The 16,863-nt window shown below is 48.7% G+C and overlaps 1 protein-coding gene across 3 annotated transcripts in view; it reads right to left on the bottom strand.

Annotated features, from left to right (window-relative positions):
• Positions 1-16,863, bottom strand: part of LOC311022616 (tetratricopeptide repeat protein 28-like) — a 148,378-nt gene that overhangs the window by 18,083 nt on the left and 113,432 nt on the right. For all 3 annotated transcript variants that reach the window (XM_084023998.1, XM_084023999.1, XM_084024000.1), the window contains 4 exons: positions 14,736-15,243; positions 6,045-6,841; positions 5,374-5,918; positions 3,351-3,874 (listed from right to left, as the gene is read on the bottom strand). In XM_084023998.1, the coding sequence (XP_083880124.1) occupies positions 3,351-3,874; positions 5,374-5,918; positions 6,045-6,841; positions 14,736-15,243 (2,374 nt within the window). The remainder of the gene's footprint in view (positions 1-3,350; positions 3,875-5,373; positions 5,919-6,044; positions 6,842-14,735; positions 15,244-16,863) is intronic.

Below are 16,863 nucleotides of genomic sequence, written 5' to 3'. Positions count from 1 at the left end.
GATGAAGAACAGACAGCTGTCGGGGGCCACGCATCACCCACGAGGTGCTAAATGCACAGCAAGCGGTCTGCAAAGGGGCTCATGCACGGGGGACTGGGTTTCTATTTCCTCTCTCTCTGCTCGCTCCTGTGCCACGGAGGGGTCTAAACATGCTTTTTGGTCAAAGGAGAGGAGGGGGAAAATGGGGCCAAGCCGCCCTCATCCGAGTCTCGGGCATTCCTGGAAAACAAGTCTGTGGCGGGACCAGATAAGCCAAGAAACAGAGAGTGACCTGGAACAGCCAGCCTACTCCGCAAGACCCAGCACACCACGCCGCCATAGACTTCATGGCTCCTCCACGGCCACGTTAGCCGGCAGCCTTTGAAGCCTTGCAACAGTCTCCCCTCTCGCCTTATCTTTCCACACACCCTCCCTCCCTCCTCATGCATCTGCTGTGCTCCTTTCTCCCTCAACCTTCCCCGTATTCATTTTCTCATCTCCCTGCCTGTGTCTCTCTCTCTCCCTCCCTCCCCCCTCCTCCCCCTTCTCTCTACCTGTTTCATCTCCACTGCGGTGCCAGTGCTTGTGGGTACTCGGCACTGCTTAGGGCTCATTAGGCGCCGGAGCAAGAGAGAGGAAACAGATCTAAATTATCCTTTTCATTCTCTGACAGCCTCACCCCTCACTCATCTCAACTCTAACTCCGAGCCTTTCATCTGCACACACACACACACACACACACACGCACACGCACACGCACACGCACACACACACACACACACACACACACACACACACACACACACACACACACACCAACCTTTCTTTTCTCTGCTCTGTGATAGTTCTTTATGATCAAGCCTGAATGTCAACCAACTCCATGTTTTCTTTTTTCTCCGGTTGACAGTGAAATAATGCATGTGAATTATGACTCACGCCGATCTCCGTCTCTCCCCCCTCCTCCTCCACCCGCCTGCCATTCTTTCTTTCCCTCCCCCCCCCCCCCCCCCCTCTAAATCTCTTATTCCCTCTGTTCTCCCGCCTCCGTATCATTCAGTGTCTGTCACTGTCACCGCCGCGTGCCTTTGGTGCGCCCCGCAGGCACAGTCACGTAGCGGCGGCTGACAACGAGGATGTGGCCGTGGCTGGCTGCACCCTGAAGAGCAACTAGAGAACACTTTAAAAGGCTGCTTGACAGCCGGGTGAGAGATTCTTCTGCAGCCCCCCGAGGCCCACGCACCTCTGGCTTCAGACACCAGCCGCTACGTGCACACACGCCACGCACGTGCACACGCCCGTTTCAACAAGGGGCATCGTGGAACTGGAACTGCATGGTGCTGGAAACAGAAAACACCCCGGATCATGAGCACTCTTTGATCATGACCACAGTTTTTGTAGAAAAAAAATTCATGACATAAAATCTGCTGACTGACTTCTGACGTGCCGTAAAAGTTCATTCTACATAAACATTTCCCACTAAGACATTATCGGCATTTGCATCAAGCCGAGAACTAAATATCGGTTTTCATGACAGCTTGCTTCATTATTTATGAGATAATAGAAAGTTAAGGGAATTCGTTTTTTTCACTGAAATATGTGTCAAGGTCTGTTTAAATCTAAGAGGAGAGAAAGAAATCAAATATTCTACAAAATCAGCAGCTCATTATGCCACCGGTCAAACTACGTACTGCCCCTTTAACAACATTCAGGATTCATAGCACACAAATACACTATGAGGGGTCGACACGCGATGATGAAAGGTCACAATTATTAGTGTTTATTGCATAAAAGCATCCATTACAAATGCACCATTTATATACTCTTATGTATGTTTTGTGCATTTTTTTTTTAATTGCATTGTTCTTTTGTGTAAATGTAAGTTTTAATATTGTACTGTATGTGAAGCACTTTTTTAAAGTTAATTTCATTATTATAATAGTTTGTACATCTAAGCTAACATGTGTTGGACTTAATTGGATTTTCTCCATACGGGTATATTCTGCATATTCCATATATTTTTTATTTTATTTCCCAACTGTATTAATCAGTTTCACCAAAAACGGGTTAATTTTGTTATTCCATTAGTTTTTTGGTCCCATAAATGAAGCGTGGAGGAACTTTAATACCTCCATTAGTCGCTACAATGACGCCATTGATTTAGTGACACCGACGCGGTTGATCGTTGAAAAGTGCATCTCGGTGTGAAAATGCCTCCTTTCTTAACGATTTAGACGGAGAAGTGCAGCGTCCATTACTGTGAAATCACAGGAAGGCGACTTGGGGAGGGACGGAAATTACAGCAAATTAATCGGTGTCTTGGTGTGTCGTCAGTCTACATGACTGTGTAACTCACGTATACATACATGCAGTGATTTGGAGGTCACATGTCGTCAACCTGCACGAGTCTGCAGCCGCCTTTCTACCACTCCTTCCAATTAATCTTTCCGATAAAAAAACAAACAAGCAGTGCAGCATGAAGAACAAAAAAACACACAACACACAACTAGCAGAAGGGAGTTGGGAGGGAAAAAAAGGGAGAAATTGAAGGGGAAAAAAAAACGCTCGCCAACTTTTCGGTCTGGGTAGGTTGGCCAGAAATAATTGGCTGTCAAGGATAGTGAAGGCGCTGTTCTTTTTTCCCAGCCAGACCGAGGAACAACACAAGGACAGTGCAGGGGACAACAGGAGGACAGGCTGGAGACAGAATGGCCTGTCGCCTTTGTTTCCATTAAAGCTCAAGCAGAAGGTCCTGCAGAGGGGGTGTGGGTCACTGCCGGACTGGGTTACTCTAATAGGACGGACGCAGCACATATATTCCTCTCCACTCGCATCCACAGAAATCTACAACGAGCTGCTTTTTCTAACAGGGTTGGGGTCGTCACGCGGCGGGTCTGCCTGAGAATCAGCTTTAAATCCACGGATGCTTCCGCTCATCAGTGACAAACCCTCCCCCCGTCACAGACCCCCTTCTTCTGAGGCAAAAGCTGCAGCTTTTATTTATTTATTTCATCATAATCTATAGGGGCAATGAGGCTTGAGAGGCAGGAGTCTGTCAGCCAGCGTGTGAAAAGAGCCAAGTAGATATGGAGGTGTGAAGAACAGCCGGCGGTAAACAGGGGGAAATGCCTCGGCGTGCATCCTGATAGCTCTGCACACACAAACGCTGGCACAATGCACAAATCCCCCCCGTGCACTTATAACACATAAGTACAAACACACACACACGCACACACATGCACACACAGCATAATAAAATGTGGCAAAGGCTTAGCAACAAATAGGCTCTGAATTTCATATTCATGAATTCACAAACTCTAAGCCTATCAGCTCAGGCAACAAAGGCAATCCGCTCCCCGCCGTCCGGCCCTCACCTTCCTGCAGGTACATGACAGCCTGGGAGTAGTTCTGCAGGGCGTGGTGTGTCCTCCCCAGGCTGCCGTAGGCCAGCGTCTTGGCGGCCAGGTCGTTGGTCTGCGCTGCCACGCTCAGGTGCTGCTCCTGGAAGACCACGGCCCGCTCGTAGTTGCCGAGCGACTCGTAGGTGAGGCCCAGGTTGCCGTAGGCGCGGGCCTGGCGGGCGGGGCTGCCGGCCTCCTCCGCGATCTCCAGGTCGCTCTGGTGGCACCGCAGCGCCGTCTCGTACTCCCCCATGGACTGGTAGACCACGCCCAGGCCGCAGCTGGCGTCGCCCTCCAGAGCCCGGTCCTGGGTGTCGCGGGCGATGCCCAGCTGGCGCTCCAGACAGGAGATGGCCTGCTCGTAGTTCCCCAGCTGGCTGTGCAGCGCGCCCAGCTCGCCGTAGGCCTGAGCCTTGCCGCCACACTCGCCCAGCTCGTGAGCCACGACCAGCCGCTTCTCGAAACACACCAGCGACTGCTGCAGGTTCCCCATGGCCCTGCAGGCGAAGACGGGATAAGATGTGAGATAAGAAACCGACAACCTCGAAGAAAAACATTGGGTTTATTTTCTGTCCAAATGAACAAAACACTGAAATGCCCACAAAATAAAGTCTCTGCTTATCTCACATGCTGCAGCTGTATTCTTGATTGTACATTTTTAAGTTTTAGAGGTGTAGTGTAGTTGATTTTGTATTTTTAAGTGAAAAAAAATCGGTCTTTGGAGTTGAAAAATCGATATATCATGATAAGTATCGTGATATATTGCCGTATCGATATTTTTACCCACCCCCAGTAATAAAGTAGCAAATTTGCGACTTTTCTTTCTTGTAATATTGCCTCGTTGTAGGTTTATATAAGCAAAGATAAAAAAAAATAAAAAAAAGTTATATAAAAAAAAAAAATAAATTACTACTTTTTATACCTGATAGGATTCAATTGGATTTCTCTCTCTCTCTCTGCTTATCTCATATCTGATTCATACAGATGCAGATATTCTCACTATTAGGATGCAATAAGAAGTGCACATTGCAAAAGAAACACTTTTTCCTTGCAGAGCACCAGATCATCTCAGTTAAGGGTGTAAATGAAGCAGATCTGGATGTCTGACACCCGGCTGATGGACTGATGAAATAGAAAATGTAAGGTTGCGTTTGAAGAAGTAACGTCTTTAATACGGGGCGGGTCATCGTCTATTAAAAGGAAGCTCGCTCCCATCCTCTGTTGACAGAGTGGCGTTCATCCCGTCTCGGCATTTGTGTCAGCCTTCAAAGCCGCCGAGCAGCCTTCATTCACACGCTCAGGCACACCGACAATCGGCCGATAGCGCCTTCAAACGGAGCATTGAGAGAATAAAAAGCCGTAAGCTTAATTAATGTTGTGCGATAATGTCGCGTGCTTGACTAAGAGCCGCCAAGACGGCGAGAAGGGGTTCGAGTGCGATGTCTATTATTCCCCTTCTGAACCCATGCGTGGCTAATACCGCCGGTTGTGATTGCCGCGGCGCCCCGATGCTGATGACGCACAATGAGAAGAAAGTCATCTGCGAAATGAGGATTTCGGCAAGCCGCTCGTCGTGGTGTTTTTTTATTTATTTTCCAAGCGTCTTCTTCGTCTCCGAGGATGCTATCAGCTCTTTGAAGCGTGAGGGAGGAATAGAAATAAAGGGGGGGAAAAGTGACACGAGATGTAAGAGGTTGCCTTCGAAAAAAAAGAACCGAGCTTCCCTTCCAGTTCTCAGACGTCTGTGAAAAAAAAAAAAGCCTCTTTGCATACAGATAAGGAACCCGGGCCACTCGGCTGCTGCTGAGACAGCTAGGACCCGGCTCACATCCCGGCTCTGCTCACCAGCAAGGTGCCTCCAAACTACGTGCTATAATAATAATGATATGCAAAGTAGGATTACTTGTATTTGTAATACACTTATCTGCTCGGGATTAACAGACGGAAAAGTACTTCTCCTAGCCGTGTGTAATAGTACATTTTAAAGCAGACTCACCGGTGTCCGTTGCCGAGGCCTCTGTAGGCCTTCTCCTGGTCCTGCATGCGGTTGAGGCTCTGGGCCACGGTCAGATACTGGTCATAGTACTTGATGGCTTCCTCGAAGTCTCCCAGAGCCTCGTAGCAGTCTCCCAGGTTCCCGTAGGCCCGGCCCCTGTCCATCAACGCCTCGTTGCCGTTCAGCTGCTGCAGAGTGGCCAGCTGCTGCTCCAGGTAGCCGATGGCCTCCTCCATCACGCCCACGTTCATCTTGGTGATGCCCATGTTGCCGTACACCTGGGCCTCCACCACGGGGTCCTTCAGCCTCCGGCCCAGCTCCAGCTGCTCCTCGTAGCTCTTGAAGGCCATGGCGTACTTCCCCAGGGCCATGTAGACGGCGGCCAGGTGACCGTGGGCTTTGCACTCGCCCGGCAGGTCGCCCAGCTCTTGGTAGACCTCCAGCTCCTGGGTGTGGTAGCCCAGCGCTTTGTCGTACTTCTGGATGAGCCTGTAGGTGGCCCCGAGGGCGGCGTAGGCGCAGGCCTCCATCCGACGCTCCTTCACCTGGAAACCAGACAAAGAATTCCATCAATTCAGAATGGAGGCGATGTTTTCTATTTGTGATGATTTGTGTGTTTTATTGCTTCATTGTGTGTGTGTGTGTGTGTGTGTGTGTGTGTGTGGGCGTACCTGGTGAGCTAAGGCCAGTTGCTGCTCGTAAAACTGAATGGCTCCAGCCACGTCTTTTTTACACACAAATATGTCCCCGAGGTTCCCCAGGGCCCTGAAGCGAGCCTGAGCATTGTTCAGGGACTGGGCTAGCGACAGCAGGTATTTCTGACACTCCTCCGCCTTGGCGAAGTCTCCCAGGGCCTTGAAGGCCAGCCCCAGGTTGCAGTAGGCCTTGGCCTGACTCAGTTTATCGTGGAGGTCCTTGGCCAGGGCTAAGTCCTGCTCGTAGTATTTGACGGCGTCCTGGTAGTTGCCCAGACAGTAGTGGGCGTAACCCAGGTTGTGACAAACCTTCCCCTCGCTCTCCATGTCCTGGAGGTCCGGGGACAGGCGGAGGTACTGCTCGTAGTAGGGCACGGCCTGAGGGAACTCTCCCCGGGAGCAGTGGAAGTTGCCGAGGTTGCCCAGGGCCCGCGCCTCGCTCTGGACGTCCCGGAGCTCGCGGGCGATGTTGAGGTGGTTCTGGTAGTGCTGCAGGGCGCGATCGTGGGCCCCCAGGGCTTGGTAGGCCACCGCCAGGTTCCCGTGGGTGGATGCCTGCGAGGCCCGGTCGTTGACCTCCATGGAGATCTGCAGCTCCTGCCGGTGGTAGCGGACGGCCTGGTCGAAGGCTCCCAGCGCGTTGTAGGCGTTACCCATGTTGCCATAGGAACGGCCCTGAGCGGCGTAGTCGTTCAGCTCCTGAGCGATGGCCAGGTGTGTTTTGTGGAGTTTCAGTGCGGTCTCGTAGTCCCCCTTCATCTGGTGGATGATGCCTGAGTTGGGGGGGAGAGAGAGGGGGGATGAAGGTAAAGACCCATCGGAGGTGGATTGTAATTGAGTCAATTGAAGTGCCGAGTCAGCTCTTCATGAACAAAATGAGTCAGTTAGTTGTTAAAAACTGCTCTTTGAGCCATCTGTCCTCACAACACTCTCCCACAGAATTATGGCCATTAAAAAGTAGTGCAATCAAACGGTTATTATCACCCCCAAAATAGGATCTCCTCATTGTCTTTGATGATTGTGTCCTTTTTTTTTACAAAATCACCTTTTTCCACAGAGTTATGAGAGAGTAAAAGCCAGAGAGGGAGAGAGAGTGAGGAGCTCAGCAAATAACTTTAAAAAAAAGGTGTGGAGAAACAATAAATAATGGAGAACCCGGTGCATTGAGCGTATTATCTCTAATAAAATACCATCCTCTGAAAAATAATAGCTTTACCTCACAGCCAGGCAGCCATCTGGCGACACACACACACACACACACACACACACTAATACACAGCAGAGATAAGCATATCTGCCGTATCTCTCCCCCCTTCCCCCTGAGACTCTCCTGATCTCCGGCTCTCCCTCCTTTTGCATTGTCACCCAGCATTCAGAGGTAATAACAATACGAGGGAGGAGATGGGACGGCTGCAGGCTGGTGTGGACGGAGACCGGGAGAGACCAGCTGCAAAGCAAATAACTCCAGTCCTTCACCCACCAGCCCAGCCATCATCGTTCTGCTGCATCAGCATGGAGACTAATGGGCTACCATGACGGGGGTGATGGGACGCCGGGGATGGAAAAGGCCAGAACGGGGAGGAGGAGGGGGGAGCGGCGGCGGAGCTCTGTGGCTTGTGGTGAGCATGTGATGGTGCCGCCGGGATTAGTTACCGCCATGTGTGTTTTCCCATTCAGTTCATCCGAAACCTGCCACATTACGGGGGCCCGAACACAGGCTACATAAACACGGGGCCTGAAACTAAACAGACGCCGGCAGAAGTTAGACGGTAGATGTGGCCGCACGCTCAGATGTTGGCCCAATTAAAAAGGCGGCACATTAGAGCCAATGAGAAAGCCTTCGGCGCCTCTACGGTAGGAGCCAGTGGGCTGACACATGACCGCGTATCTATATTTAAACACACGGTGCAGATCGGTGGACGTGGAAGTTGCATCATCAATCACTTCACCCCGAATCAAGTCTTAACGAGGAGATTAGCTTCAAACTAAACCGGCCTGAATTGGGAAATCCAACAGCTTTTTTTTTTTCTGCAGACAGATTCAATTTTGCAGGGAAAACATCATCAACCTACTTAATTCAGTCCATGATTCAACGCGCAGCTACTGACAGATAGAACCTCATTTGCTGTATTGTTTGTGTGTTTTCAGGTTAAAGTGATGCAACCTGTGGTGACCTTGTAATCATCAGGTCATGGCCTAGAATAATACACCGGTTTGTAAGTCAGACACAGCTGCAGGATCAGCGTGAGAACCACCACGTGCTCCTTTGGACCGCGTACAGGACAAATACAGTAAAACTGTCTCTCGCTGGAGCCCAAGTAAATTAACGAGCCGTAGAACATTTTTAGAACGTAGATTTTCTGATTCCCGCTGACGCAGACGTCCCCACGCCTCGGACGAGCTTCCCTTTCTTCTCCGAAGAGTGGAGTTAAGATTCATAGCAGGCTGGTTGGAAGGGAGCATCGACAGCCCCTCGCCACAAAGTCACTCCCAAGGTTACGCTTTCCCCAACGGAGGCTGATCTTACCGAGGATATAATGCCTACTGATGTATTACCAGCAAACATGTTCCATGCTGCAGGCTAAAAATGGATCTGGGGCTCGGGCGATGGATGGGGGAGGGGGTGGGGGCGACCAGGTGGTAATATGGTCTGAGGTTGGGCTTGGCTGCAGCCAAAATTGCCATAAGCCTTAGGCAACGCCGGGAGCCACTGGATTATGGAAACACCCTGGGGAGGATAGCAACTAAAACCTCCACCAAACTTGTTAATACCACTGAAACCTAAAGAAAATGTTGGGTTATTCTGGCTGGAAAGGTCACCGTGGCGTTCTGTCCGAATCCAAACTGACCCCAAATCAGATTCAATTTTAAGAAAGTCTTAACATTGAAAGTCTGCGGGAGTGCACGCCGGGCGCTCTCGACTGGAACATGTTCAATAATACGGCTCAATTATTTCTCTTTTGCTCGCAGCTTTAAATGATGACTGTGAAAAAAAAAACACATTTTTATGCATCCCCCCCACTCCATAACCAAAGACATTAAAAGCATGGCAATATGTTGTCACTTTTCATGACACAGCTGGCGGTATGGAGAAGGGGAAACGCGGCGGCGGCGATGACTTTGAGGGATGGCGTCTTGTTCTGAGTAAATCACTGTCGCTGCTGCAAGTCTGCTAAGAGGATTCTGACCCACAACGATGCTGCTGCTAGTAGAGATGACCAGCCTGAGCCCTAAAACAGTAACCTGGGTGTAACCTCCTTTTATAATGTGCAAGTCATGTTTGAGAAGTGAAAAATAAAGAAAAAGATGCTGGAAATGTGGGAATGTTGATGCCTAATTCAGGTCTTGAGCCGCCTGCACCAACGTGTTGTTGGCACTAATGGAGGCGGGGTCACTGACGAGTCAAGGCTGCATCGTGCTTCATTATGTTTTACAGTTTTACACCAATGGTGAGAAAATGAAGAGACACACTGAAGAAGGTGAAACACATTTCACAACCTTTTTTTTTGTTCTGTTGAGAAGATCCACTGGGTTTGATTTGTTTTGTATCACCGTCTCTATGAATGAATATATTACAATATGTTGGACTACTTTCTTCCAGTTCAATCTACGACAACGACTGAAGATGAGTTTATATACGATAGTGCGTATAGTGCGTGTTCTGATCTGTGCGTGTTCTGATCTGTGGGGGGAGGAGCAGCGAGCCGAGGCAGAGTCTGGATCCTCCTGGGGGGGTCTGCAGGAGCGGGCTTAAGGTAGCAAATCCTCGCAGACGCAGACGTCTCCTACAGTCTGACTGGGAGATGAAAACAGATCGGGGGGGTTCGGATGCGAGCCGTGTGGGTGGTCAACGGAAACCTGCAGAGGTCTGCACGCGGTCCTCTTTGCAGCCTCGGATCTGATCCTCATCACCGCACCGTCCACACACGTCATCCAACCGCGTCTTTAAAATGTATTTTTGTGCACTGCCTCACAATCGCCTCTCTGTTTAGGAACGGCTCACATTTCATGCTGAGTCTGCAGATGTGCTCGACGCCGGGGCCACGGTTGCTTAATGCAGAAGAAGGCTACGGCTCTTTTGTTTCACTTAATGGCTCCGCAGTGAGTCGAATTAGTCCGCAGACCAGCCAAGCACAAGGACTGGGAGACGGTGTGCCTCTAGTCCACTTTCTGGCAGGGTCCGCCGTCGTGAGATTGAAGGAGGCCATGTAAGGGGGAGTCTGCTGGTTTTCCTAACAGACAGACATTCAGGGGCCCGAATCAGCTGGCTAAAGACAGGAACACATCATAACAACGGCATCCCATCATCCCTCTCTGCCTTTGCAGGCCTTCTAATATTTACTTTAAAGTGTTTACGTCATTAAAAGAGAGCTGAAGATGTCACCGATCTCGTACAAGCTCCTTTTTTCCCCCTGTCGTCATCCGAGGCCCCGGCCATTAGCCTCGCCAAATTCCCCTCGCTGTTCCCCGGCCAGACTAATAAAACATCTACAATCAGTGCTGTTTCCAAAAGGCTTAGGTACAAAACGGGAATAATCTCTCTCTGCCTCGGTGCCCCCAGGCAAAGTCTGGTCCCTGTCTGCGGCTCGCCTCTCTGCTGTGGGCAGTCGGAAATGAGTTCGGAGACGATACCATCATCCCGCCACACTGTTGTTGCAGTAAAGATGATACTACAGATGATCGTCATGAGACAGGATGTATATCTCACTGAGTGATTTCATGATTCAGCCCATTTAAATCCCATTCACTTACACAGGGTTTGGTGTTACTATATTTAAACTGCAGACAAACAGCATTAAAAATGCTAAACATGTTGATTCTACCGGTGTGACATCGTTACGAAAACCCTCGTAATCAGATGAAGCACATTTGCAGAACTGATTTTCTGGAATGTACATTCCTCCGCTCGATTCTCACACGACCCTTAAAGTAAGTGGAAAAAGCTGTAAATGTGGAAGGCGTTCCGAATTTAAAAAAAGAAGAAGAAGTCTGAAACTAATTAAGGTCAGAAGTGAGTTTTTAGATCACTGATGAGATTTGAACACATTGTCTGATGCTGTGAACTCTCCTTCCTGTTGTTTTCCTCCTTTATGTTGCTTTTGTTTTTTTGTGAGTGTCAGCAGAAAGCCCCCCCCCCGGGGACGCTGGATAAAAGGAAAGGAGGAGGGGGCGGGGCTTCATATGGAGCGTTACCTCCAGCCCCTTCTCGCTGATGGGAGTCGACACTTTCAAGTGACTTCTTGGAGAACACGTGGTCGAAGCGAGGAGGCGTGAGAGAGAGAGAGAGAGAGAGAGAGAGAGAGGGCTAAAACAAAACAAAAAAAAAACCCCACTATCAAACCAACTTATTGAGAGTCTCTTTGAAGTGGAATACAAGGGGAAAGAATAGAATTGAGATTCTGTTTCATGAGCTTACATGGGAAGCCGGTTCCTCGCTCGGATATTAAATATTGCTGACTAGGGGGTAAGTTAGCCAATTAATGAATAATAAATGGGGCTGGAATGCAACATTTTCATATCCTTTATAGGTCAGAGTGTGCTGAGCCAGGGCCTGCTGGTACCGCTGGGCATCATGGGTAGATATTAAAGCGTGGCCATCTCTACCTCAGAGCCATGTCAGCCGCCGCCGCCGCTACGCTAACGACAAGCTGAGAGGGCATAATAAAAAGTTTGTTCTTTCTGCAACTTCTCCCTCACATCTCCCTCTATCTCGCTCTGCCGCTCGTTAATCTCCACTCCATCATTCCTCTCCCAGCGTGGAAGTCTGAACACAACATCCTGTTAGTTTAACGCCGTATCTCTTTGTGCGGAGCAGACTCGCGGGCGTTGATGACGGAGTAACAACGCTCCACTCCACTGCTGCAACCAAACAACGACAACAACAACAACAACAACAACAACATTGGGGGCAATTACAGACCGATACTTCACCACCTTCATTCTCTGTTATCTTCATTATTCAGCTCCTCTTGAATCAGCTATTAAAGGTAATTAAGCGATTCATCAAGTCAGTTTCAATTACGGGGAGCTTGACAGCTGCAGATTACAATCAGTGAGGGGTGAGGGGGGGAGAAAGTGGGAGAGAGGGAGGCTTCAAAAACTGCAAAAACGAAGGAAGAGGAGGGGAAAGAAAATAGACAAGAAGTAGCCACAGATCAGGAGGCGGCACTGAGATGGGCAGGAAGCTCGTTAGGGTCTGAAGAGGTACTTTATCCATGTGATGGTGAGTCGGGCAGATTACTCAAACGATCTTCAAGCATCAACATTTTCTCCTGGACCTACTTTTTCCAAAATACGACGGCGTATCAGGCCAGTGTAGGCACAAAAAAAAACTGAGCCGAAAGAGGGGGGCAATATTCTGAGAAAAAAAGTGGCAAATTTGTGCCAGTTTTTGTGCCACTAACACCTCACACCATCACACTTAACACAGGATGTTTGCCGTTGCTATGACAACAAGTGAAAACTACTGTTAGCATCTTAGCCCAAACCGCCACAGATCAATAAACACCCATAAGATGACAATTTGTCCTCATATAAATAAAACCCAACAATAACCATCAACAGCATCTTCACCCTAAGGACCTTAACGAGGCGTTGTCACACGTTGTGATGGATTAATTAGAAAAATAAATGCGTACACTCATGGGAAGTTAGCTAGCATAGATGCCGGTTGTTAACATCGTAGTAAAGTAGCACATTTTTGCCACTTTATAAACTATTATACTATAGCAAATTTGTTTTACCCACCTCTCACGACACGAAGCTTGGTAGCCATGAAAAAAAAAAATAATAATAAATACATAAAAGACATACATGTTGGTGTCTAGATCATTAAAATATGTCCAGACATTCAAGTTCTACACTGAAAAGAAACTTTTCTTCGGATTTTCAGGTGGCTACCGGGCGTTTTTCCTGTGCTTGTATCACAAAGTGAAACCTGCTTCTAAAATATTGACTTCTGCTAACCCTCGCTCAGCGTCTCCGTGGGCAACAGGCTTCACCGCCATCAGCTCCACCATCATCCCTCTGGAGCGGACTGGAAGAGCCGCCATGTTTCCACAAATACTAAATAAGACAATTCACACACACACACACACTCACTCGTAATAAAAGCTCACACGATCATAAAAACAAATTTATAACAACCAGCGATCACTCCCCATTTTTTTTTGGTGTCTTCCGGGACGTGTGACCATTATTCCGGTCAAAGGACGCTTTCAATTTATGTTTGGCTGATTAACCCCGGCTCTCCGCTCCGCACACTTTTACACGTTAGGTTAAAGAATAATTCATCTGCTCGGCACTATTAAGCCTCTTAGTTGTCCATTAGAGTGGTTTAATATCGTCTTGATGGCGATCGTAAGTCACCCGCCGTACGTCGTAACTGCCAGACTAAATACAGAAAAGAATCGTCCGTGCCATTTATCTTTTTTGAATATCAAAAAAAAGGGAGAAAAAACCGCTAGACGAGCTTTTATCACCAAGGTTCCCTTCATTATTCTACTGGCAGACTCACCAAGGTTACTGTGCTAATAATGCCATTCTAGCAGGACTCGGCTGGAACACATCGGATTGTAAGGGGACAATTATTACATTTCAACTTTCAATGAAAAGTATATATATTTAATTTCCCTCCCGCCTTGCCACCACTTTTCCAATTAAGACGTGAATAAATTCAACTCAGTGTGAAGGGCAGAGCAGCTAATATGAAGGATTGTGCATATTTATTATGGGGTTTATTACATGTTGTTATTATTATATTATCGAACATAGTTCACCCGTTGAATACGGTAATAAAACAACAACTTTACATGAAATAGTGATGATACTGTAACTGTCCACTGCCTAAAAAGTAACAAAAAACGCTTGTTGAAAGGAAGAGTGAGCAAACACTCAGAAGGAAGACAAACAGCAGCCAGCAGCTCAGTGAAAACACCAGCAGGAAATGGAAGCTTTCCTACTGTATCCTGGAAAACAATAACAACAACTCCTTTCTTTCCATCCCTCTCCTGAGTCGGGGTCAAACGTAGCGAAAATAACTTTATAGATCCCCATGACACATATCTTACTATCCAACTACCAGGTGCTTCCTTTTCTCTGAGGAAGAGCTATATAGATGTATCACGTGCTGCTGGATTCTTAATCTTCACCTCCAAAAGGGTCTCGGAGGACTCTAGAAGGACAACATAAAACCGGTACAGGAGCCGGATCAGAGTAGGGATGGGACTGCAGTATTTTTGGGGATCCCACTAATCAATTCTAAGGAGAAGTCTAACACCGGGAGAGTCACTCCGGTGATCAATACTACATTAGAATGGACAACTGTTGACGAAGGTGAACTATTGAACTGATGAGGTCGTGCTCGGAGCAACAATAGAAGGTTTCGGAGAAGAAAAAAAAGGCTGCAAAAACAAAAAAAAAAGTTGAACCCAAAGAGACCAGCAAGTTCTAGCAGCGGCCGATCAATGCTGCCGAGTACAAAGGCCTGGTAGATCAGTCTGTAGCACGGACATTGACATTCATTGTCACAAGAGGATAGAATTATTGTTGCTGTAATAAAGAAGTTGTAAAGTCCTATTATATAACATCGTAAATCCTCCTGGATGCATAACTCAAACTGGACTTCCTTGCACATCATTTGCAAACTCTGTTTTTTTGCACACGTACCCAGATTGGAGGAGGCCCTCCCCTCTGCGGCTCGGTCCTTCAGACCCTCGGCGATGGACAGCTGCTGTTCGTGGTACTGCTTGGCCCTCTCCAAGTCCTGCATGCAGCGGGCGGCGTGACCCAGCCCGGCGTAGGCCCTCATCTCGATGGACTTCTCCTCCAGCTCCTGGGCCAGCTCCAGCACGTGGGTGTGGTAGGACATGGCCTTGTCGAAGTTGCGGTGGTAGTGGTAGGCGCTGCCCAGGTTGCTGTACGCCCGGGCCTCCTCCCGCTTGTTCTCCAGCACCTTGGCGATGCCCAGGTGCTGCTCGTGGCACTGGACGGCGTTTTCGAAGTCCCCCATGGCGATGTAGACGGCGCCCATGTTGCCCAACTCGCGGGCCTCCGACAGCTGGTCCTTGGACTGCTTGGCCAGCAGGACGCACTGCTTGTGGCTGGCGAGGGCGTTGGGGTAGTCGCCGATGGCCGTGTAGACGTGACCCAGGCTGCTCAGCGCCATCGAAGCCGCCTGCGGAGAATAAAACAGAGAGAAAACAGCAATGTCATCAAGTGTAGGCCATTTAAAAAACAAAAACAGTCAAACAGGCCCATTAATTATACCCACATCCCATCAACCGTGAGACATTTTTTTATGCATCACAGTGAAACGTCCCTTCAGCCAGAAGAGCTGTACATCAAATGGAAAGAAAATCTAAATTCCCCAAATCTCACATGGGGGCTTTAGTGCTAAGAGACCAAAACAACAAGCAAAAAAAAAAAGGAGCTTGATTTGATTTGGTCTTGGGGGGGTAAAGTGGGATGCAGATCAGCACAGCGGCAGGCTTGTTTTAAAGCCGTCAGTTTGCCCGCTGCAATCACGCTTCACGGCGTGCCGCCGCCACCGGAACAAAGACCCCGCTAATCAGGAGGGAGAGGAGCGGAGGTTTTAGCTTCGCTGCAGAGCCGTGGGGGGGTCGACCCACCGACCCTCGGCCCACCGACCGGCTGGCTGACTGACTCCTGGCAAAGACCTCGCCGGCTAAAAACACAGAATAATATTCTGCAGATTCTCTTCTTCTGTTTCCACCTGTGGAAATGCAAGCAGCCACAACTCTAAAAGGGGAGTAAAGCGAGCGGTATCTCGTGACCCCTCCATGTGGCACATCCACCGCCGGCTTATTAACTGTTTATACAGAGGGTAAACAGCTGGGAATTGGGGTCAGCTGTCTTTGTGTGACCAGATGTTCAATTAATCATGCAGGGCCCAGCTAATAAAGCATCTCCTTCCTGAGGTCCCACTCTGCATCCTGCAGCCAAGGAGGGGGGGTTGGATGCAGGCCAGCGGAGAGAGGACGGACACCCTGACAGCGAAGGCCATGCCGATGCCCATCCTGGAGCCTCAGCAACAGAGGTGACCCGGGTCATCTTCAGGGGGCGTTTAGAGGCAGATAATTGGACAGTTTAAAGTCGACCACGTAGTTTCAGATACGAGATGTTTATAAAAGCAGGTTTTTATCGCCACGGGATGCAAAACTGGCCATAGATACTCCTATTGTGCTCTTTTGAGGAGGCGCAAAGTGTGAAATTTACATAGATATTGTCCCTCATGTATATCAAGATGTGATTTGAAGAAAATGTTTCTGCAGATATTTTCACTTTGCTCTTGCGCCATCATGAAACTATGAATAAATGAAAAGTAAAGGAAAAAAAAAACACAACAAAAAGCCTCCTAAAAGAGGATTTTCTTTGAATCATCGCACACACACACACACACACACACACACACCCCAACCTACCTATCTCTCCTTCATTGCACATAGCTGCCGATGCCTGGAACCAATTACCTGCTGACATAAGGACTTCCAGCAGTTTGCTCAAGTTTAAAGACTCGACAAAGCATTATACAGGCCCAGGGAGGCAATTACCCTCCGTCACAACTGTTGCTGTTTCATGTTCCCAGATAGCCTATCTAGGGCTGCTCAATTACATGTGCCTTTTGAAGCTTCGCTCCATCTCTCCGAGTCAAACTTCCACTTTTCTGAGCCTGAAAAACAGAGAGAGGATTCCTCATCTCTGTCTGTCTTCAACTGAGTGTAGTGGGAGGGGGGGAGAGAGAAGGGGGGAGGGGGGGAGAGGAGGGAAGGCAATC

The sequence above is a fragment of the Eutrigla gurnardus genome (genome assembly GCF_963514095.1).
Source record: "Eutrigla gurnardus genome assembly, chromosome: 13".
NCBI classification, from domain to species: Eukaryota; Metazoa; Chordata; class Actinopteri; order Perciformes; family Triglidae; genus Eutrigla; species Eutrigla gurnardus.
The sequence above is the reverse complement of the archived record's forward strand: the minus strand, read 5'-3'. Positions and strand labels throughout refer to the sequence as shown.